The following is a 22,983-nucleotide window of genomic DNA, read 5'->3' as shown; positions in this document are numbered from 1 at the left end:
AGACTAGACGAAGCTATGCAGGAGCATATGTTCAGTCTTAAAATGCCTAGCAAATTACGGACCAGGCAATAAGTCCAGCAGCTATCTCAATCAATCGTCAGCTATGGAAAGATCGGGTTCCAAAGGCCGGATCCCTTGTGAATCAAGTCACGAAAAGTTCAAGAGTCGGCAACAGGCCATGGGCCTATTTCTGCAGTGCCGACACTTCTATTCTATTCTATTTAGATACACTAGACCACTTGTCAACACGGTCTTCGGGGCTTCAATTATTCACAAGTGAATCATTTTACGTGTCCATTCACACGTCGCAAGTTCTATTTGTTGCTCAGTTTTCTTGATTTTCACAATAATTGCAATTGAGTTCAAGACAAAGTCCATCACATTTATTTAAGTAATCAAAACAGCCATATAGCATTATAGTAGGCTATGGTAGATTGGTATAAATGATCAGTTGTGAGAAATACTTTGAGAAAATTGAGAGAATTACAGGTAAAAGCGATGGACCACGCATGTCCAATCAACTATGGCCCTGGCTATACTAAATCATGTAAATGAGCCTGATTTGATCCGCTACAATTTCCGGACTTGCCGGTACGCATGGTTCGGAAGAGTTGTTTTTAGTGGAAGCTGTGTTGTGAGCGCGGCAGTTGATTCAGGTTCGAGCTGCGGTTGACTACGGACGTGTGTTAATGAACGTTGAACAATCGACTAGATTTGTGTGGTGTCCACCTAGATAGTAGCTAAAATCGTATCTCACATATATTTATCAGTATTATGAATAGGTAAGTCACGTGTGAGTGGAGGAGAAATTGAGCCTCAGAGTTCGAGCTCCTAACTACAATGATGCGGCGCCATAAGGCATAAGCCGCGTAGGGGTGGGGGCGCGTCCGTGTCCGACACTCCGACTCAGACGTTGAGGCCGGCCCTGCTGGCCTACTCATTTGCCTGCTTTTGTGCCTTTGAAAATTTCATCGCCGGTAGCCAACAATTTCAGTGACAGTAGCATAAACTGCATTCCTGAGACTCCTAACCCCCCATCTCTATTGAGTTGCCCACCAGCAGTAGCACCAGGTGCTGAGCAGCCTACATCTAATAAAAAATCTTGTTACACTAAGAAAAGTAATTTTGAAGGTTTTGCATGTGTCAATGGCTCAGATCAAGTCAACTCTCTTTGACTTCAGACATGTCGGAAGATGAAATCCCACCAACCCATGCTCCGCAACATGCTACCACAGTACAGGGAATAGATCAAAGGACTCTCCGAGATCTAACCAGGAGATTGAGATAGAGCCTGATGTTACAAACTCTCTGGTGAAAGTTGTGATTGTTGAACCAGTTGCCAACACCCGCCCAGTGGAGAAATTCTTTTCCAATTATTTGACCTTGAGTAAGGCTTTAGCCAGCTCTCCCTTTGGGTTGGTAGAGCAGGAATTGCTGGAGTGAGCAAGAATCTTGGCTGGAAGATTCTTGTCATTACTCTTGAGAAAGAGCCTGGTCCTGGAGACATGATGCCCTCTTTGCTGGAGGTCAATCAGCTTGCCTCATGGAAAATAAAGTGACACCTTCCTATCAACTTTACAAAGTCCAGTGGAGTGATTGGACCAATAGGTAGTGATGTCTTTGGTGGGGATCTTGAAGAGTCTCTTGCATTGGCTGGCTTTGGTGGTTCCACTGCAGAGAGAATTCTGAAAGGCAAAGATAAGGTTCCAACCTCAATGTTCAAAGTAAGTTTTAACTCAAGTACTTGACCAAATTTTCTTAACCTTGGATACCAGCATTTTCACGTGAACCCATACATTGCCCAACCATGGCAGTGTTTCGAGTGCCAAGACTTTGGCCACAGTGCAATCAGCTGCAAAAAACCCCACGCTGTGTTGTCTGTTCTGGTGCCCATAATGTAAAAGACTGTACTCACCAAGGCAGCCAGCCCACTTTGCTGTAACTGTGAGGGCCAACATGTGGCCAGCTAGAGCTACGGTTGATGTAGTTTCATGAAAGAGCCTAAGGCAATTGAAAGAATCAGAGTTGAAAACAAGGTTTCCTATCAAGAAGCTCTAAAAATAGTGAAACAGTCAGCCAACAGCAACATGTCTCAGTTTGATGAAGTAGCTCGCTCTACTGAGTCAACCTCTCCATCTGACCGGCCCTTTCCCTCATCCCAGCAGGAAACCTGGGCTCAGAGAGTAAAGCCTAAAAAAATCCACACTCCCCAAACTGCGACAATTGGAACCCAGACCCAGAATTCTACACCCACTTTGCAGGGACCTACTGTAACACAATTTATTGAACTAATGTCAAAAATTATTACCTATGTGCCAAAACTGACAATATAGACATTACAAAAGTAGTCACTAACCTCACTAAGGAGGCCCTACAGCTTGGCAGCACTCATCCTAACCCCACGACAGTGTCAACAAACTCAGACTTACCCCCATCCCCTATCCCCATGGCCAAAACCTCTGTAAGATAAATACTGCAAAGGAATCTGATGAAACTGAGTCCCGTGTGAACATGGATACCACAATGAATGAAACTTCTATTGAGCCATCTCCCATAATTGGGAGAAACCCTGGGAAAGCAGCTCAGGAAACCATAAAACTAACTGGCAACCAGAAGATGAGTGAAAGTAAAAGAAAATCTAAAATTACCCACCACCCATTGCCCACTGAAAAACATAAAGTTGTCCAATCCAAAGAATGTCTTCCCACAAAGAAATAAGGATACTTCAGTGGAATTGTCATAGTCTTGGAAATAAACTTAGCAACCTCAAACTGCATATATACTCAAACAAACCACATATTGTATTTTCTCTGAAACATGGCTTTCACCAAACTTTGAGCCAACCTTCATCAATTATAGTGCTGTCCATAAGCTCAGAGCCTGATGCTCATCAGGCTGGAGGAGGGCTTGCTGTGCTCATCCGAAGCGATGTAACCTACTTGGATCACGATTTGCAACTTTTTCCCCAGGGCTTCTTGGAAGTATGTGGTATAAAAATTTACTTGAAAAATAGCAATGTGCCATTTTCAATATTAAATCTGTATAACCCCAACAAAAATGTCACACAACAAGAATTTGATCACTATTTTTCACAGCTAGAGCCCTCATGTCTTGTTGTAGGGGATTTCAACGCCCATAGTCAAGCTTGGGAGCCAGGCAAAACTCCAAACCCAAGTGGAAGAAACCTAGAAAATGTCCTGCTGAACAACACCAGATTAGCTGTACTAACTCCACCATCACTTCATACATATTACAGTGTCTACCACAACTCTTTTTCTACCCTTGACCTCTCAATAATCTTAACTGACCTTCTGCCACTAGCTACTGTGCACATAGAGAATGATATGGGAAGCGATCACTACCCAGTTGTCACCTGTGTTGGTGTTGCGGCCTCTACAGTGAGGTACAGATCTCGACCATCCTGGACGTTTGAGGGTGGTTCATGGGGTGCATGGCTGACTGCTCTGTATCAGAAGGGTACATGGCGGGTTCATGGTGTGCATGGCTGACTGCTCTGCATCAGTCCAAGGCAACAATAACCCCCAAGTATAATAAATCCTGGTGGACACAGAGCTACGCTCTGCTAAGAGAGCTCTAATTTCTAATCCTTCCCCTGCAAACCTTATTGCCTTCAAGAGGAGTGAAGCTAGAGTGTAAATGGAAATGAAAAATTAGAAATTGGCCTTGATAGTTCCTATCCCCAAACCAGCTAAAAATTTGACCTCCGTTGCATCTTACAGACCAATATCACTCATGTCATGCTTGGGAAAATTGCTAGAATTGCTAGTAAACAAACGACTGTGCTTCCACCTAGAACAACATGGCTCCCTCCGACCTTCCCAGAGAGGGTTCCGGTGCCGTCTAGCGGCAGTCTATCAGGTTGCCAGGTTGGAGGCTGCAATCTGTGCTGCTCTTGCCACCAGGTCAACCCTCCTGGTTGTGTTCTGTGACCTATCAAATGCGTTTGACTGAGGGTGGCATACAGGCCTGCTTACAAACTCAGCCAGTGTGGGGTTCGGGGTAAAATGTTGAGCTGGCTCCGTGCTTACCTCACTGACCTCTCTTTTCAAGTACCATTTCAAGGTGAGACCTCTGCTACCAGAGGCATTAAATCAGGAGTTCCCCAGGGTGCTATTCTCTCACCGCTCTTGTTTAATGTGATGATGAGGGATCTTCCATCGGTGCCGGGAGTGAATGTGGCAGACTATGCTGATGACGTAGCCTTTTTTACAAGCAGCTATGACATCACTGCAGCCATGACATCACTGCAGCCACTGGGAAGATTCAATCACAATTGAGGGCTTTCTATAATTGGACTAAGCAGTGGGGCCTGACCCTTAAACTTGCTAAAACAAAATGCATGTTATTCACCAATAAACAAGCCACTGTAGTGCCTTTGACGGCGGATGGCTGCATACAAGAGTTTGTCAACCAATACAGGTACCTGGGAGTTGTCTTGGATGCCCCTCGACTCTGATGGGAACCACAAATAAATTCACTTAAGCTAAACTGCATCCCAATCATGAACTTGCTGCAATGTATCTCGAGCATGCACTGGGGTGCCGATCGAGTTGTATTGATTAAGTTGTACACAGTTCTGATTAGAAGTTGATTAGACTATGCAGCTGCTTTCTATGGGTCGGCAGCTCAATCAAATCTCTCAAAGCTCAACATTATCCAAAACCACTGTCTACGCATAGACCTAGGCTGCCGAACGACAACCCCTGTCTCCTCTATGGCAGTAGAGGCTAACATTCCTCCCCTAACCTTTCACTGCAAGGAATTAATGTGTAAATATTATCTCCGCCTGATACAGCTGCCCCAAGGTCCTATCATGCCTGAACTGTTCAACCCAAATGTGCCACATATCATGCCACCGAGAACCAACTTATTGCCCAGTTTTGTTCCCCATACAAGGGCAATCTTGACCTCACTACAAATCCAGGTCCCTCCTCTGCTTACCTCTCCTTTTATTTCCCCTTTCCCCCATGGTTCAATTCTGATGATTTCTTCACTGTAGATTTTTCTCCCTCAACAGTATCAGACACATCCTCAGAAGCTGCTGTTCAAATTTTCTCAGAACTAGTTAACTTCAAATATCCTAGGCACACAGCTATTCTCACAGATGGTTCCCACATAGCCCTGAAATTCAGGCAATAGAATGAGAATTGTTTGCAATAAGGGAAGCATTATATTGGTCACAAATAAACCTCCTCCACTCTGAGAATATTGTCATTTTTACTGATTCACAATCCTCAGTTTGTTTGATTAGAAATAGGCAACCTGAATCCTACCTTAGTTTAATATTTGATATACAAAATAAAATCATGTCACTGATGCCCTCCCATGAGGTGCGAATTCAGTATATTCCTGGTCACTGGGGAATTTCAGGCAACAAGGCTGCTGATCGGGCAGCCAGGGATGCACACCAGCTTGGTTACCGTACTCTCACCCCCAGCTCAAGGGAAGAAACGGCAAGATTAGTGCATGATGGAATTCTGGCCAGTTGGAACCAGTTATGTATGGCCAGTTATGGATTGTGGAGTATGTAAATACTTCACGGAAGGGTAGCTTCAGATGAGACTGGGTAGGCGAATGGCCATGGGCCTCTCATAGCAACCGAGCCATTGAAACAGCTCTTACTAGGCTTCATACTGGACATGCTGGTGTGAGAGCTCATTTGGCCCGTTTTGAGCTTGTAAATAGTCCCCGGTGCTCTTGTGGTTCCCCAGAGACCATCCAACACTTATTGCTACAGTGCCCTCTGCACCAACATGCTCGAACTAATTTAACCAACCTGCTAACCCGTCTTAATATTCCTGTAACCCATAAAAATATACTTGGAGGTGGCCCCTACTCCTGCTTGATCCAGAACTTAATTATGGATGCAGTAGGTGCATTCTTGATTGCCCTGGGTGTTTTGCATTCCTTATGAATTAAGATTCCTAATATTATAATCCTAGATCTCAGTAGTAAAACTTACCATACTAAAACATGTGAAAAAACAGCGTTGGAACACATCCATGCAACAACATTTCTTCTCGCTTCGAGTCACCGACATGTGGAACAGCCTCCCTGATAGCATCGTTGACGATCCGAGTGTGAACGCCTTCAAGAACAGACTAGACAAAGCTATGCAGGAGCATATGTTCAGTCTTAAAATGCCTAGCAAATTACGGACCAGGCAATAAGTCCAGCAGCTATCTCAATCAATCGTCAGCTATGGAAAGATCGGGTTCCAAAGGCCGGATCCCTTGTGAATCAAGTCACGAAAAGTTCAAGAATCGGCAACAGGCCATGGGCCTATTTCTTCAACGCCAACTTCTATTCTATTCTATGTGGGAACTAACACTATCAGAATATTCACTTCATCCCAGTACGACTTATTATAAGTGCTTAATTTGAGACAAGCGGTACCAGTCTATGTAGGTTGTTAGGATCAGTATCTCTTATCAATTTCATGTAGCAAGACTGCCATTGCAAGGACTGTTACTGCTTGCCTGTAAATCAGTTTTCAAATATTGCTCCTTCAGAGAAAGCCCACAGGAGTTATGTTTTCTTTTCTGTACACCGCACAGCGACGCCATAACAGTCACAATTTGTTTTAACAACTTGATCTTAAGGAGCTCCAGGTTGTCCCACCCCCAGGCTGGACCTTCAGTAACTTGTGCATACTCATGTGATGGATATTGCAGAATTTAAGACCTCTACAGAAATTTATTTAATTTAAGACCTTTACAGAGAAGACCTTAACAGAAATTTAAGACCTTTGTGTTCATGTAAATTAAAAAAAAAATGAAAGAGAGCGTGGAATTAATAGAAAACGGCAAATTAGGGGTACTCTAAAAAAGTTTATAACTTTTGCAAATCACATGCTACAATGTCGAGACACATATCATTCGATTTGTAACAACAATATCTAGCGACTGTAGAGCCCCGATTTTTTATTTTCCTCATCATTTTTTTTCGCATTCCTCCCATTTTTTCCACATTTTTACCCCCCTCCCACCTTCCTCCCCCTCCCATATTTAAGTCAAACCATGCACATAATAAAAAAATGCTTCTAGAGTCCCTAGGTATTGTTTTTACAAATCGAATGGTATGTCTCTCATTGCCGTAGCTTGAAAACTGTTGGAGTTATAATTTTTTTAAGATGGCGTTTTTTGGATTTTTAAATTGTTCAGGGTAAACACTTTGCAATTAACCTAAATAATGACATATAAATACCATTCATTTGTAAATAATGATATAAAATGATCATTTTATAAAAGTTCAAGACTGCATTACACAAAAAAGTATTGCATGTACATCTATGGTAGTAGCTTTGTTGAACGCGTCTCTTTTGTAGCTTTCAAACGAGTGCAAACACTTTGTAATTAACGAGAGTAATGATCTATATATACAGATTTAATTCAAATAAATCTTTGTACATATTGTTAAAAAATGTTAATATATATATTATTAAAATTGTCTTACGCAAAAATTATAGCACGCACAGACATGCGGTAAACTGCGTTAGACGCGCCTTTTCAGCAGCTACAAAATGAGTCAAGAAAACGGTAAAGCCAAAATTTCCGATTTTTAGGGTAGCCGGTCCCCTTAATAGTATTAAATATTATTTAAAAACCAGCATGATACATACATGATATAAATTACAGAATAAAACTGTATGAAAGATTTCGGTGTAATGTTGTCAACCTCAGCCTGTTACTAGTGTCAACATGTTAGTTGTTACTTGTTAAGTTGTTACCAGTTACCACTTACAGGTTTTTTCATCTTTCAGTTTGCTTACAGTTATTTTTACACGGTTATTTTTATGTTTCACCTTCCCTACATGGATGTCTACTTCAATCTACCAATCTCAAAAATAATCCGCATATATATATACAAAAAAGACTGATTTTTATATGTATATGTGGATAATTTCTTAGATTGGTAGATTAAAGTTCACATCCATGTAGGGAAGGTAAAACATAAAAATAACTGTAACTTCTATTTACTGTATCTAACCCTGGGGTAACCCATACTAGTTTGGTTAGGTCAATTGCAATAAAGTTGCATTGATATGTTTTAAAAATGTTTTATTATCAATAAATGTTGAAGAGTAAATTCCAATAGCAGAACAATAAATATTTAGAGATTTCCAATAATTTTGGCCATTGTAGCGGCTAATGTAGCGCGCTACATTTTACTGTAGCGGTAGCGGTAGCGCCCGTTACAATCTAGTGGGTGTAGCGGTAGCGGTAGGGCCCGCTACATTTAGAGCATGTAGCGGTAGCGGTAGCGCCCGTTACAATCTAGTGGGTGTAGCGGTAGCGGTAGGGCCCGCTACATTTAGAGCATGTAGCGGTAGCGGTAGCGCCGCTACATTTCCAAGTAGCGCTGCCCAGCTCTGTTAACAACAATAACGCAAAACTGGTTGTGGGGCCGCATTGGACTGATCTTCAGAGGCCCCTGCAAATTTGAAACAAAAAAAAAAAATAAATAACGCGGCAGTTGGTAACAAATTTCGACATGACTGCTACACCCAAAATGGCCTATATTTTTACTGATGCAACTTTTTCAATCTTGAATAACTTTAGTTACAGATATGACAGCAAGATGGATGATAGTGTGCCGTTCTTGTCTAAGAAAGTTTCTCACGTGGAAACCATGAGCCTCGATAGACTATAATAAAGTATAGACTCTTGGTCGACTTGGTGCATGTCAATTAATCATTGATGTTGGCATCATGTCGCCTGGTTTGCCAGTTTGCATGACATATGTGGATGATATGCCTCATATGGTGCTGCTGGTGCACATGCATGCAGCACATTGCCCAGACTGTCACTCCCAAGTCCCAGTAAGATAAGTTTCCCAATCTGGTTAGGAAACTTATCTCAGTGGGAGTCTGGGTCCCCTGCCAGCACCAGGCTGCCCCTTAACAGAGATAGTGAGAAAACAGACTTATATTTAGAACTGTAAACTTCAATATTTTTTCTATCCAGTAAGTTAAGAAATCATACATACACTAGCTCTAAAAAATCCCTGAAAAAATGTTAAAAAGTGATATTTTGAAGAAGTACTTCTGCTATGGCAGGATTGGAATTTTCCTACTTGTTAATGGCGCAGGGGCCCCGAAAGAATTTCGAAGAAACACTTAGATTCAGATCCGCATTCAGATTTTGATTTTGACTTTACGTCCTTGTCCTCGCCGTATTGGTACCTACGTGAAATCGACACTTTTAGACCCACTTTCGTACTTCCAGCCCTGCTACGAAGATGAAATTTTGGCCCATAATAGCTGTCTCTTATACACATCTAGATGTGTATAAGAGACAAGGCTAGGTCCTTTTAGGTTAGGTTTGGTTAGGTTAGGTTAGGTTAGGGAAGAATAAACAAAGTTAAGTAAGTTTGGGTAATGCTGCGCAGGGTTTTGAATTATGGGTAATGTAAGGTTGGGCTCGAGATAATTACATTATTTTGAGTACGGAAAGTTTATTATGAGTATGGATGGAGTAGAGCCGTACAGGTTAGGTAAGGTTGGATAAGGTAAGGTATAAATAATTATGGTTACATAGATTATGGTAGATGGGGAAAAGCTAGACAAGTTTAGGCAAAATCAACAATGTGAAATACAGAGAGAGTAGGCAAGGTTTTAAAATATATGGAAGTGGTCAATTCTTTTGATGTTTTCGGAATTGCGTTTGAGTTTAAATACGATATTGGCAGAGTGAGCTGATGATTGCTTGAGTGCTGTCTAATGTTGCAATTGATTAGATATGAATTGTGACTGTGAGTATTGGAATTCTTTACAGGAGTTGTTTTGGTGGAAGTGTGCTATTTTAATGATGGCTTTTTGAAATTGATTGTTTTTAGAAGTGATAAGATATAGAACTGTGAGTATATATTGTATATGCCTTAATGATGGAGTTGTTTGTGGTGAGTGAATTGGTTATGGTGTGAAAAGAGTGCGCTGGTGATTGAATTGACTAGGTGTGTTATTGATGTGATTTATATTATTATATTGAGCTGTTTGTATGCAGGTAATGTTGAAATTATATGTGTGAAAAGGGACTGTTGCGGCATGATTGTCCCTGATGTGCTGGTTTCTGAAATCTAGCGGCTCCAACATGATAAATTTTTAATACACATGAAATTTTGCATCCTGATTGTGCACTTTTGTTAACCATTAGATAGGATGCAATTCATCTGGCACCAGGGTGCAGAAAGTGGGTGAATATCAAAAGAAATTTGGTGACGCATCTGCAGCAAAATTTATGCCATCTGAAGATCTTGCTGACACATTTGGATTGAAACTATTGCATATGAGAAATAACTTCGAAATTACTGGAAATCTGAAAGACCATACACGCGCACAGTAAGGTTTCTGGTATGCTGGAAGGATCAGGATGCAGTGAAGCTTGTCTGGAAATCAGTTGCATTGTGTGTAAGTGTTGCGGTGTGTGGATAGTAAGGGATATAGTCAAATGGGGTAAGACAGGATCGCAGCCTTCATGGGGTAAGAAAGGACTGGCCCATGGCATGCATTCTAATTGCACTGAATTTAATTTGACAAAAGAATATGTTAGAGCAATCATTGCCTGTCATTTCAGTGCTTGTTTCAACCCTCTTCTGCAAATAATGAATTTCTGGCTAATTTTCTAAGAAAACCTATGTAAAGAAGGGTCACAAAATAGTTAACCCTGTTTGGGAAATATGCTCTGTCTAATGACGAAAAAATTTTTGGCCAGGTTTGTGGATGTAGGCAGGTAACCTCAAGTAATAAGCAACTTTTGAGACATACTAGGCATTCCTACCTGCTACCATCACTGCCTGACAACTATTCTAAAATGGGGTAAAAAAGGACCAACATGGGGTAAGACGGGACCACTAAATGATCCTGTTTTACCCCACAAGTGATCCTATCTTACCACATGAATGGTCCTGTCTTACCCCACAAATGGTCCTCTTTTACCCCATAGTTTATCAAAAATAGCTTTTAAATGAATATATCATTGTGCATAAGTATACATGGAGTATTTTGGTCAAAATTTTCATCTTTTGCTTAAAATAACCATTCTAACTTGTTAGCTTTTTTAATTAGATAAATTTAGCATTCTATTGTGAATTGCATCATGGGGATGGAGAAAATGGGGATGTCTCTTCCCATTAGTTAGCTGCAGAACAATGTGCAAGAGTGGTTGGGGGAAAAATCGTTGTGTGAAACATAAAAAATAATTATTATCACAATTTTGTGAGAGCGCATGGGCTATGTTTGAAGAAGTGCATCACAAATGCAGTTAGCAAGAAAACACATGACGTCTGACTCTTAAGTTATTATCCATTGGTTTTATTACCAATTTGATAAATTTTCAGATAATGAAACTAATGGAATATACCTGTAGCATTTGGCAGTGCTCTACAATGAATCAAAGCCAACCTACTATTTCTATGCTTAACAAAGTTTTCTCATGGCAAACACTCCAATGTGACTGATATTGGAGTTTACTTCCTGCAACACAAAACAGTAACAGGTGGTTGTTTAATCAAATAATGTGTTTCTAGATGGATAATATTGAATATCAGATTTATATTTTGACTAAAAACCTTGTAACATAAGAATTACCTGTTGGTCCTTTCTTACCCCAGCCTGGTCCCATCTTACCCCAATGGGGTAAGATGGGACCAGCTCACTTTTTTTAATCTGTACAGAAAACTGTGTTGTATGCAAAAAGTCTGAGTTGTAGCTTTGAAGCCCATTGCATAACCGCACCTTGTGATAAATTTAGGATTTTTTAGTTATTCATGGTATAGATGCTACATGCCTGTTAGTGATTTCGGTCCTGTCTTACCCCATCTGACTATATACCATCAAAGTTGCTTGCAGCACTTTATCAAATAGCTGTCACCGTTTTGGGCAAAAAAAAAAACCAAACCATATCTTGGCGATTCTGCTTGCACTCTCTGCACCCTGGATCTGGCAGAAATCTAGCATTTCCAGAAATGGCTGGAAAGCTCTAGTTTCCCAGGGTGCAGAAAGTGGGTGAATATCAAAAGATTATTGGCAATGCATCAGCAGCAAAATTTATGCCTTCAGAAGATCTTGCCAACCCATTTGGATTTAAATTATTGCCTTTCAGAAATTACTTTGAAATTATTGTAAATCTGGAAGATCACAGGTGCACACAGTAAGGTTTCCTGTACATTGGATGGATCAGGATGCAGAGAATCTTGTCCGGGAATCAGTTTCAATAATGCAGTGCGTGGAGAGTAAGAGATATACTGTCAAAGTTTTAGCAGCATTTTCTTATAAAAATTACCTGGCAATGGATCTTGAAAATGGCTGGCGATGCTTTGGGCTAAAAATCCATATATTGGCGACGCTGTTTGCACCCTCTGCACCCTGGCTAGTTGTGGCCATAAAGGCAGAGGTTTTCCATGCTTGTGCCATGATCTGTATTAAAAAAATATTTGCTGTATTAAAAAATTGTGTTTGAAAAAAAGTTGCTGACAGGTGTCAGCTTTAGCTTTAAGGGGAGCGTCTAGGGTAAAATTTATCTCGGCTATTTACAAACGGATCACTCTGAAACTTGGTACACATATGTAAAATAGAATTCTAAGACATTTTTGTTCGTGTTAAACGTTACTGGAGCTTGATTCCAGTCAAGGATGGTGGGAGCGACTGCATGCACACCTCCTCATACGACGCCAGGCAGGTAACTAAGGTGCACTTCAAGCAGACACTCTATTTAAAGTGCTCGCAGCGAATTTCCTCCCATTCTATTTGTTAAAGAACTACCCCACCCCCCTCCCTTTCATGATCTGCCGTGAAAGCATAAATCAACGTACAGAGATGGTTTTGGTACCGTTGGATAGATCAGAATGTCAGCTTTTACATGAGACTAAAAACCGGAAAAGCCAAAATCCAAAATTTTACCCTAGACACTCCCCTTAAAACTTTATTGACAGAATTTTCATACCTCAATCCAGAACAAAGTGGTGGTCAAAAGCCATTTGGTATGACAGGGTAATGAGGATTACTTATCTGGCCTAATCTGGGTTAATACAGGTTACGGGACACCACTAAAAATGCATTTACAGTAGAACTGTGGTTAGCAAAGGCTCCAGTTAACAAAAAAAATATATCGACAACAAATAATTTTCATTACATTTACCTAGCTTAGCAGAAAAATATTCACGTTATAAAAAAATTAATGCATTATTGATAATAACAAAATTGTTATTATCAGGCAACACCAGGCAACATAGAATGAAAAGTAATTAACCTAAACTATGATTCATTTCTCCAAAAAATATGATGGTTGTTGATAAAATATTCCTTCCTGTTTCAAGTATGTTTTTTATGATTTTTTTGTTAGAACGAATTCACTTGACCCAATAAAATACATAGGTGCAAAATTACAAGCCCAGTCCTGTAAGCTTACAGATACAGAAGAAATGCTGGTCCATCATCTTGATGCAGGGTTGCCAGTCATAGTGTAGTGGCTTTGATTTGTCTTTGTCTGGCTTATGTTGGGGTTTGTTCATATCATATTGTTACTGGGGGTTGTAAATACTATTTTTATAGCACAACCTTCCTGCGTACATGATCTTTATTATCATTTTTAGTATTATATTGAGTGGGCAGGTGGAGCATTAATTTTTCTTTGTGTTAGTTAATATTGTTCTTTTTTCTATTTCTTTGCAATATTACATAATTACAGTATTACCAAAATTCAACCAGCAAGTGCAATAGTCTGATCAAAGCATTGAATTTATCTGCACCTAGAGTAGGCATCATCACCTGTCCATGTTCCTCTCTATTTGCAATTTCTTAACTACTCATTTTGGCACAATCCTTGATGTCTCATAAGCTGCTGATCCCATGTAATAAACTATGTAACTTTGTTTTAACTCTGTTTAATAAAACTTAGAAAACACCAACTTTAATTCCCCATTAAAATCATTTAGTTGCAATACACTAGTCACTAGTGCAACCTGATGACGAGTTCATCACACCCTCATAACAATAGTCAAACAGCTACAATATCATTTTGACATGACTTATACTCTTGTCGCATGTGCCTGCATTTAGTAATTGAAGATTTAATAGAACACTTCCCCTTTGTTTGTGATTGATATGATTTTGGTCAGCAGGTATCAAGAATGCATGCCTTTTGTATTGCTTGCATGTCTGTGCTGGCTTTGCTTTGCTTTGTGTACTTTCTGGCAGTGGCAATTACCATAATTACCACCACTCCATAATTGGAGTGATGACTACTTGAACTGATTGACCAACTTCCTTGTGTCTTCCTTTTGAATATGTGAACAGAATAATGAAGCTGAAAGATAGAAGATGAATTATGTTAATGTAATTAACCATAGATAAGTGAGGGTTCAACAAGTGATCAACTTGTGACTTCATTTCCAACCTAGCACAAATAATCATAATAATAATTGATTAGCAGAATGTCAATGAACTTTGAAAATTTTGACGTGCAGGACTGCACGATCATAACCAAAGCTGTGAAGTCAAGAAGTGCTGAGAATGTGGAGGTAAGTAAAAATTTGTTCTACCATTTTTCAGTGTTATCTTGCATTTCCAGGGAAATGTTTTTAAATCAAATTTTATGGAATTAAAATTTTTAAAATGAAAGTAGCCTTCTGAGTGGAAAATATCTCCTGATGCAAATCGAAAATTATTTTTAATCAATATAAAATGCTTTTATACAATTTAAAGAGCCAAAAGAGTTCCACAAGGAGAATTAAATTTTTGAAGCAAATAAAACTATGAATATTGATTGTATGGCCATTAATTAGGTAGAAATTTCAGAAATAGGAATTGTGGTTAATATATTCAATATTAATCAGTTGTGTTACTAGCTTGATCCATGAATATCAGTTGACTTATCAAAGAAAAGTTTAGTTTCAGATATTCCAATATATGTGTAGCTGTTCCTATATAACCCATCTAAAATTTCTCTAAGAATTCAGCCCTAATTATTCTGTAAGGCCTTTTAGGTTAAAATATTGGCATCTTTCAAGCTTTAAAGCATGCCATCTCAATGTTAAATTGGCACATAAGTGCACCATCAAACGGGGTAATAAGGGACAGTTTTGAGCATTTTTCATTAATAACTTACCATGATACCATGAAACATTTCATAAACAAGTTTGGGCTCATTTTAAAGCTCTTTGTGAGGGCTATCTAAAGGCATATAAAAAAATTTCATGTGCTATTCGCAACTGGGTTGGCAATGATTAAATCAAACTGATTAAATCATGTGATTAAATCACTTGATTTTTTTATAAAAAAAAGCAATTTTTTCAATTTTTTTATATATTTTAAATTTTTTTTTATATTTAAATATATTGAATGGCAATCTTCAATTTATTTTGAGGTATTGTTATTCATGATTAAGTATAAATTTACTATGAAAAATTGGAATATAAACCTGTTGCCTATAGTCATAGTCTATTATGTTCCAATGAATTGTATGTTTTTGGTACAGAGGAATCAAGTGTTGCAATACATTGTACATATAACATAGCTAGCAGCTAAGCTTATTCTTATATGGCTATAAGCAGTTTTCAACTAACTTTTTGACTATTTGTTATATATTAATCACATTATACAATTTACATTTGTTAGCTAGCTTACATAAGAAGGGTTGGTTGAGATTGTATTGACCTTTTAGGCATTTAGAAAGATTTTCCACTCTAATATGAGTATTCTAATTAAAATAGTTAATTATAATTTTTAAATATGTGAATTTATAACTAGAAACAAAACAATAACAATTATAACTATACGTATATAAAATAGTTATATGCAGTCAATGGAAATAAATTTTTTGAATTGTTTACATGTTTAATTCAAACAGTGTTAGGTTTTCTCATAACATATGTAAGTTTTGTGTCAAGTCGTTTGAGGTTTGTTTGGTTGTTGTTCAGCTTATGTTTAGTAGGTATTGGTTAATTGGTCTGAATCAAATGAGCACAGTGCAGTCAGTCACTCAGTCACTAGGTACTAGTTGGTGTGTTTAGAGGGTAGAGTCTGGTAGATTTATAGGACATAAAACTAGTAGATCTATTGATAGTGTTGTGCACTGTGCTATCAGCTTCTATCTGTTATGTGACTCTTTAATGTTTAGAAGATCCGCTTTCCTGAAGGGTTGTTGTATATTGAAGCCAGTTAAATGGTCAATCTTTAGCTCATTACCTTGCTCCATACAAACTTTACAAAGCTATTGAATAGACTTATCAATAATTGTTACCCAAAAATCCCTAAGTGGTAAATACCACCTTGGCCTGTTGGCCATTATTGAAGGCATTAAGTGCCCTTTTTAGCCATCCATTATGATCCATATGGTACTGTTATTGTTAGTAGGCTAATTGCAACATAAAAAATAACCTTTCAAAAAGACAAAAAGCTGAAAAAATGAAAAAATAAAATAAATGAAAAAAATCATGAAAAAATAAAAAAAATCTTAGAATATTTATTTTTTTGATTTAAAAATAATCGAAAAATCACCAACCCTGGTCTCTGTCTGCTAGCATTTATTGGCATATCAGTTGTATTTTAAAATCCTGATAAACCCTAAATTTTATTGCAACTCTTTACTCACACCAGTAATAACTAATTCAACTTCCACTGCTAAATTAAAGTGGGTTATGAGTTAATGAGTAAATCCCCTGTGGTTGACTCGGGATTAATCTTTTTAAAAAGTTTGTTTGTTTGATCCACCCAAATATGCATCTCTTGAAGCAATCCATCAGCCATCTTGATCTAGATGTGGCATCCATGTAGAGTCACTGGTTGAATAATGAAATATTGATTATCATCTTCTAATTTACATACTTGCATCTATTGTAAATCACTACAATCTGTAACATTCATTCACTGTCAGCCATATTGACTTGAATTGTTAGCATGTAGAAGAATAATTGACTTCCACCCTCCACCACAATCATGTCTTTGTGTCATTAGGGTGATTAATTGGTAACCTTTTCCAATGTTGCCTTACTTAGAAGTCTGGCTAGGCCAAATGCTATTACATTGTAGTGATAAAGTAAAGTAAGTATTGATTTTTACCAATATATGGAGAAAACTGATGAGAAAAGACTTAAAATGAAGCTATACACTTGGGTACGTGATTTATATGGTGTTTATGTGTATCCAAAAATTGACTTCCAACATGAGTTGAAGAGATTTGCCTTTATTTCAATTGCCTTCATAAGCAGCAGAGGCTGAAATTCAAGCTGTGTGAGAAAGTAGAGTTACTACTTTTTTCAGACAGATTACTGTCAGTGTAATTGATATCCATGTGAGTGATGCATGTGTTAAATCCTGCTCCGTTTGCTAAGCTATTTGCTAATAATCTCCAATGTTCCATGTTAATATGCAAGTTCCATTAAATTACACATTATCCACTATCTTGGTATCCATTTTACACATCAATTTCATAGCATTGTTGTACATATCGATCGTTTGCCTCTTGCCATATTGATCACAGATTGCCTTCTATGGAGAAGTGTAATTGATGACTCTGCTGTCCACCTTGTTGGTATGTAAGGCTCTTCAAGGAAAACTCTAGGAAAAGTGTGAACAACATATATATATTGCTGTAAAATGCCAACACATGGAATTGAACTATAATTTTGAGTTTTATTTCAAATTATTTTAATTATATTTCAAGAAATCCTCAGACTGTGTATGAACAAAATTGAAATACTTTGTTTGCCTTTATTGCTATGATTTGGATTTTTGATTATGTATCAAGTGCAGGAAGAGAGTACCTACATTCAGTACATTCTGCACCTTCTTCCATTTATTATGAATGATGAATTATATTCTAATTTCATACTTACTAGCTGAAACAAATTATTTTGTACATATATATTTTTACCTTGTTATCAATTACCATTCGAGAAATTTATCTGTGAGAACAATGAGGAATATATATGTCCTTTGTACAGCCTTAACAGCAGCAGGTTGAAGTAAGGTTATTAGACATGTCTGTTCAACTTGTCATAGCATGTTTACCAGGACCAAGTGACTAACTTTTGGTCTGGTTAAGCCAGTATAGTGGAGAATTAGACCTGACAGGTTATACCTAATGCTGATTTATACAAAAGACCTCCAGATTAAGGCCAAGTGAGCCTCACACCAGTCTACTCTGTAGATGTTCGTGATTTTGTGTGTTAGAAACTTTCCGCTGAACTGTATAGGGATTACATGAGCATGTATCTACAATACCTATCTTGTCAAGACATTCACAAGCAGGGTTACACTGGGTAGCTGCCCACCTACCCACCTGTGCAGGATTTTCAACCTAAAAAACCCAGGATTTTTTTAATGAAGCCATGGAGTATAATATGGATTTTAAAGAAAACTTATTAATGCATCAACTTGATTTTTAATTTTTAAACTTAAGAGTATAATAATGCTGGATAGAAACTACTGAGGAAATATCTGTTATGCTTCTTTACTGAATACTTTTATCCCCCATAAGTATAGTGCCACCCCTAAAAAACCTACATTGATTAGAGTTGTAAAATATAATGATAAAAAATTTTATTTACATCTTAGCGAGGGAAATATAGGTACTCCACAAAGGTTTTTTTAACTACGTATTCAATGTCAGCCCTACCTAAACTGTTGGTTGAATATCATTTCAACAGCAGTATTAATTTAATTTACAAGCTGTAGTTTCTCAATGTGAAATAGAAAAGAAAGACATTATTAAAAAAATATAACTCAGTACTCACTGCATTGAGTGACAGAGAGCGCATTTTCTTGTCAACAAAAATGTGGAGTCAGGGACGGACAGACAGACGGACGGACGGACGGACGCACGAACATAGCAAGCACAATAGTGCATTTTTCCATAAGTGAGAAAATGTGCTAAAAAATATTTATTTAATGATATTAACATGCACTATTCTTAGACTATGTGTATCTATAACTCAATGTTTGATATTTTTGTGCCATATAACTCCATAAAACAAGCTGTAAAAAAGTTAGAATCAACTAGCAATACAATTCTGTTAATTTTTGAGCATTTACAATACTAGAAGTTTCAAGGTTAGGCACCAAGTTCAAAGTGTAAAGTTCAATTCTTAGTGTTTGAGGGAGAAACTGAACATTGGGTATTGAAGAGCATTGCACTTGAGAAACAAGACAACAGCTTGAGAAACAAGACAACAAGAACAAGTCTTGAGAAACAAGACAACAGCTAAGAACTTATACTGAGTTAATTGATTCAATACATATTTTTACCATTGATTTGTAGTCTCTGACTGAGATATGTCACTGTTTTAAATAGTGTTATATCATGTTAATGATGCATCGCAAGTTTACTGTTAAAAGATTGGACAATTATTTAAATAAAAGTTCAATTTAAATAAAAACAATTTAAAACAATTTAAATAAAAGCTCAGTTGAAGCTAGGTATAAATGAAATATGTGAAATAAGTAGATATAACTGTTTTACCTACCTATTTTGCTTGAGTTTTTAAAATTAAATCATTGTCTTTTTAATAAATTTTGGGTGGGTTGAGCAATTTAAAAAAACAAGATTTTTTTGCAACCCTGTTAGCAAGGATAAGGCATGGAGAAATTACCAGTAGATGTAATATTTATTTAATCTAAGCTGAGTCATCTTGCTCTAACTTTATTGGTTTTGAACTTCTTGGGAGAGATGATTTTTGCAATTATGAATTATTGATCAGTTCCTTGTCTAGTAGAAGTCTCAAAGTTAGGTACAAATGTATAAGTGATGAGTCCAATTCTTCAAATGTTATTAATATATAATATTCCTTTATAGCTAATATCTAAGATCTCTCACTGTTGACCTTGGCCATCCATTCTTGTTTCTGTCCTGAAGTTTTTGTAAGAAGCCTCAACATCCAGTTTGTCATGATTGTTGTGACTAAACTTGTTTTTGCTACTAGAGAGTGTCTAGGCAATATTCAGTGTGGATGGTATGAATAACCTGTTCTTCCATAACTCATAGACTTTGGCTACTGGGCTTCACCAAGCTTAGGGGTGAATTGGCAACCTTGTATGAGGTATATTTGGTCATTGGTGTTCTGGCTATGGTGTGTGACCCAGACTAACAAGTGTGTCTAATTCAGACCACAGGTCTGCCAAGAACAATTGTTTTCTATCAATTTATGATAGTTTCATTTTGTTTTGAAAATTGTTAGTTTCCCCTTTTTCATTTCTTGCTGAATATGACTTCTTCAGGTTATATTCAGTGATAATTTAGTCATTAAGTTACAAGTTGCTACAGTCTCGCATACAGTGCAAGCTTGTTGGGAACTGCTACATGTTTTGAGACCCTGTTGAACAGAAAAATACATTGAGCCTTGTAAAATTGGATTAATAACGCATGGATTGAATGAAAAACCAGCTATTATAGCCTCTGGCAACATATTTCTTTGTTGCAGAAAGTCATAGCCTCCCTGTTGAGTCATGGGCATGACATCACTCACAACCTCTGCACACCTGACCAACAGGGCTACTCTGCTCTTCATTATGCTGTTTTGTACAAGGATCTTGCAATGGTGAAGAGACTTCTCATGCATGCAGGTAATTGAGTTATATTTTATCTATTCATTATTATTTGTGCAAAGATTGAACTGAAAATAGTAAAGGGAGAACTTGAAGTCTTACAGGATTCTGAAGCCTAAGTAGAAAATGGAAGTTTGATCCAGCCTGTACTACAGAACGCAGGCTCTGATGGCATGCCTTGTACTTAAGTAGCTTATGGGCCATTCATTGATGATGTCTTGGAATTATTTTATTTCTTCATGGAGTGAACTATTAGGATGACCAATGCTTCGATTGAAATAACCAATGCCAATAATAAAATATACAGCTTATTATATAGCTTACCTGTATGCCCTGTTGTTGGTGGTTAATGATGTTACACTTTCTTTGAAATTGCATACTATGCTGCCTATACTGTAACTACTTTAGATTGAATTGAAAAAACTCTGCTTCAGTCATGAATTATTTTCCAGTAATGTTAAAGTGGCTAGTATCACATATTGAATTTTTTTCATAATGAATTAAAAATATAAATGTTGGTGCTACTCTTTTGGAGAAGAATTTCAAGTTAACTAGTTCAAACCCAATTTACTAAAAATTGAACTTGTCAATCTAAATTTATCCTTTTAATTGGGACTTGCATTGCCATTTGCTTGTTTTTGTTATTTTACAGCTGTTATTCAGAGATTCTACTTCTGTTCTAAACTTTCTGGGCAATATTCTGCAGCATACTTTAGCTCCTTGCAATGCCCATGACGTTTTTCATTCTCGTAACATTGTTCCTGACCATGCCACCACTGAGCTCTTAGTAGTAGCTTAGTGCTTTCTCAACCGACATTTACCGAGTGCAAGTTACAGATGAGGAGGTCAAGTTGTTTGCAGTTGAAAGTTCCTTGCACTTCTTTTCCATGTCCTTGGGTTGGAGATATATTTACATGTTAGGGTATCAACCAATGCATCAAATATTAACAGGATAAAACTACCCCTTGAGGAGGTGGAATTAGTTTTGTTCCTGGACCATTCCTTCTTGGTTAGGCAATTCTTAGGATGCTTCTATTCACCTCCCATTAAATTCTGATGTTATATTGATAAATAATTTGTTTTCTTTTGTTGTTGGAGTAGGCTGCAAATTCCCTACTTGCATTCAGACTGCAGAGATTAAGTATACCGGCGCTGATGTAGGCCGAGGCTGGTAGTAATAGCTGTGTCAATACCGACTTGGGTACTGGTGCCTCGCTTACAGGGGATTACCTGACAGTCGCCTAGGATCAAGAGCTTTGTCCCTCGGCTAGCTCGCTCTCTTTCTCCGCGTCTTAGCTCTGTAGTAGGCTACTTGTTGAACTTGTTAGTTAATAAACTTTGAGGAACTTGCCTTTGGTTATAAGTCCCGTCTCGCCTTAAGCATTGCTTCGCAGCCAATTGGGCAGCTGTTTACCTATTCAGCTTCTGGTCATTGGTAGATGAGACAAGGATGGTCAATGCAAACTGTTAGGTGAGGTTACCAGTTTCTTGGTGGTCGTAGGCCGGTTCATTACAGAGTCATTATTGTATAATGTTCATTGCAGATAAAAGGTGCGTAAACATGGAGAGTCATGATCGATCCACTGCTCTGCTGCTTCTCTGTAGAAACTGCTCAGCCTCAGACCTGGAGGTGACTAGTATGGTCTTGAAATGTTTCATATGCTTTTAATTTGGCCTGCCTACAACTAAACATGAAACAGTCCTAACTCTGAAGATTATTTTCATGTGCTTGATCCTGATTATATGAAGTAAAAATTTGCTGAATTTTTATAATAACTTTATGTTTTGGTACAGTCTAAATAAAAATATTCACACTTGTTTGTCACTTCCGCATCTCTATGATGTCCAAAACTTGGTCTTGAACTGCCTTTTTTTGTTGACTCCTAATTTTGCTCCTATGTTGCTGAATGCTATTTTTCTGTATAAGAACAGATGTTTCTTATTGTTTTGTCCTGATACTTCATCTTAAATTCACTCCACTAAATTTTTATTTGTTCAGGAAGAAATATTGGCGAGCCTTCTACATGCTGGTGCAAATCCCAACCTGCCTGAAAAAGATCCATCTTCCCTGCCCTTATTGTGTGGTATGTCACCTTGATAATTGCTCTAACTTTAGTTAGGAATGCATTTAAGGAGTTTTTATCAATATGTTAAGTACAATCTATATAAGAAATTCTTTATGATTTTAGCACGGGGAGAACCGTGCTAGAATATACCTAATGGACAGATTGATGAGAACAAAATTAGGATGAGTCTCATCTTGAAGACGTGACTTACAGTGGGGGGAAATAAATATTCGTACACTTGAAAAATCGTATTTTAATGTATGTAAGTACACAAACTTAACAGGAAAAGTGATTTAAATTATGTATAGAGACGCATAGTATTCAAAAATACTATCAAAAGAAATTAAATCTCAATGC

At 37.7% G+C, this 22,983-nt stretch overlaps 1 protein-coding gene across 1 annotated transcript; it reads left to right on the top strand.

The window, feature by feature from the left end:
• The first annotated feature begins 14,311 nt into the window (after positions 1-14,311).
• Positions 14,312-22,658, top strand: LOC125178930. Its single transcript, XM_047883824.1, has 4 exons — positions 14,312-14,538; positions 20,437-20,578; positions 22,105-22,190; positions 22,560-22,658. Exons 1-4 carry the CDS (start codon positions 14,452-14,454, stop codon positions 22,656-22,658), a joined length of 414 nt encoding a protein of 137 aa, XP_047739780.1. The 5' UTR covers positions 14,312-14,451.
• Positions 22,659-22,983: the final 325 nt, after the last annotated feature.

The sequence above is a fragment of the Hyalella azteca genome, unplaced genomic scaffold, assembly GCF_000764305.2.
Source record: "Hyalella azteca isolate HAZT.00-mixed unplaced genomic scaffold, Hazt_2.0.2 contig13731, whole genome shotgun sequence".
Lineage (NCBI taxonomy): Eukaryota > Metazoa > Arthropoda > Malacostraca > Amphipoda > Hyalellidae > Hyalella > Hyalella azteca.
The sequence above is the reverse complement of the archived record's forward strand: the minus strand, read 5'-3'. Positions and strand labels throughout refer to the sequence as shown.

Coding starts and splice junctions, on each gene's coding strand:
- LOC125178930 (XM_047883824.1), top strand. CDS start 14,452: ATGTCAATGAACTTTGAAAATTTTGACGTGCAGGACTGCACGATCATA. Junction 14,539..20,436: donor GAAGTGCTGAGAATGTGGAG/GTAAGTAAAAAT, acceptor TCTTTGTTGCAG/AAAGTCATAGCCTCCCTGTT. Junction 22,191..22,559: donor GCTCAGCCTCAGACCTGGAG/GTGACTAGTATG, acceptor TTATTTGTTCAG/GAAGAAATATTGGCGAGCCT.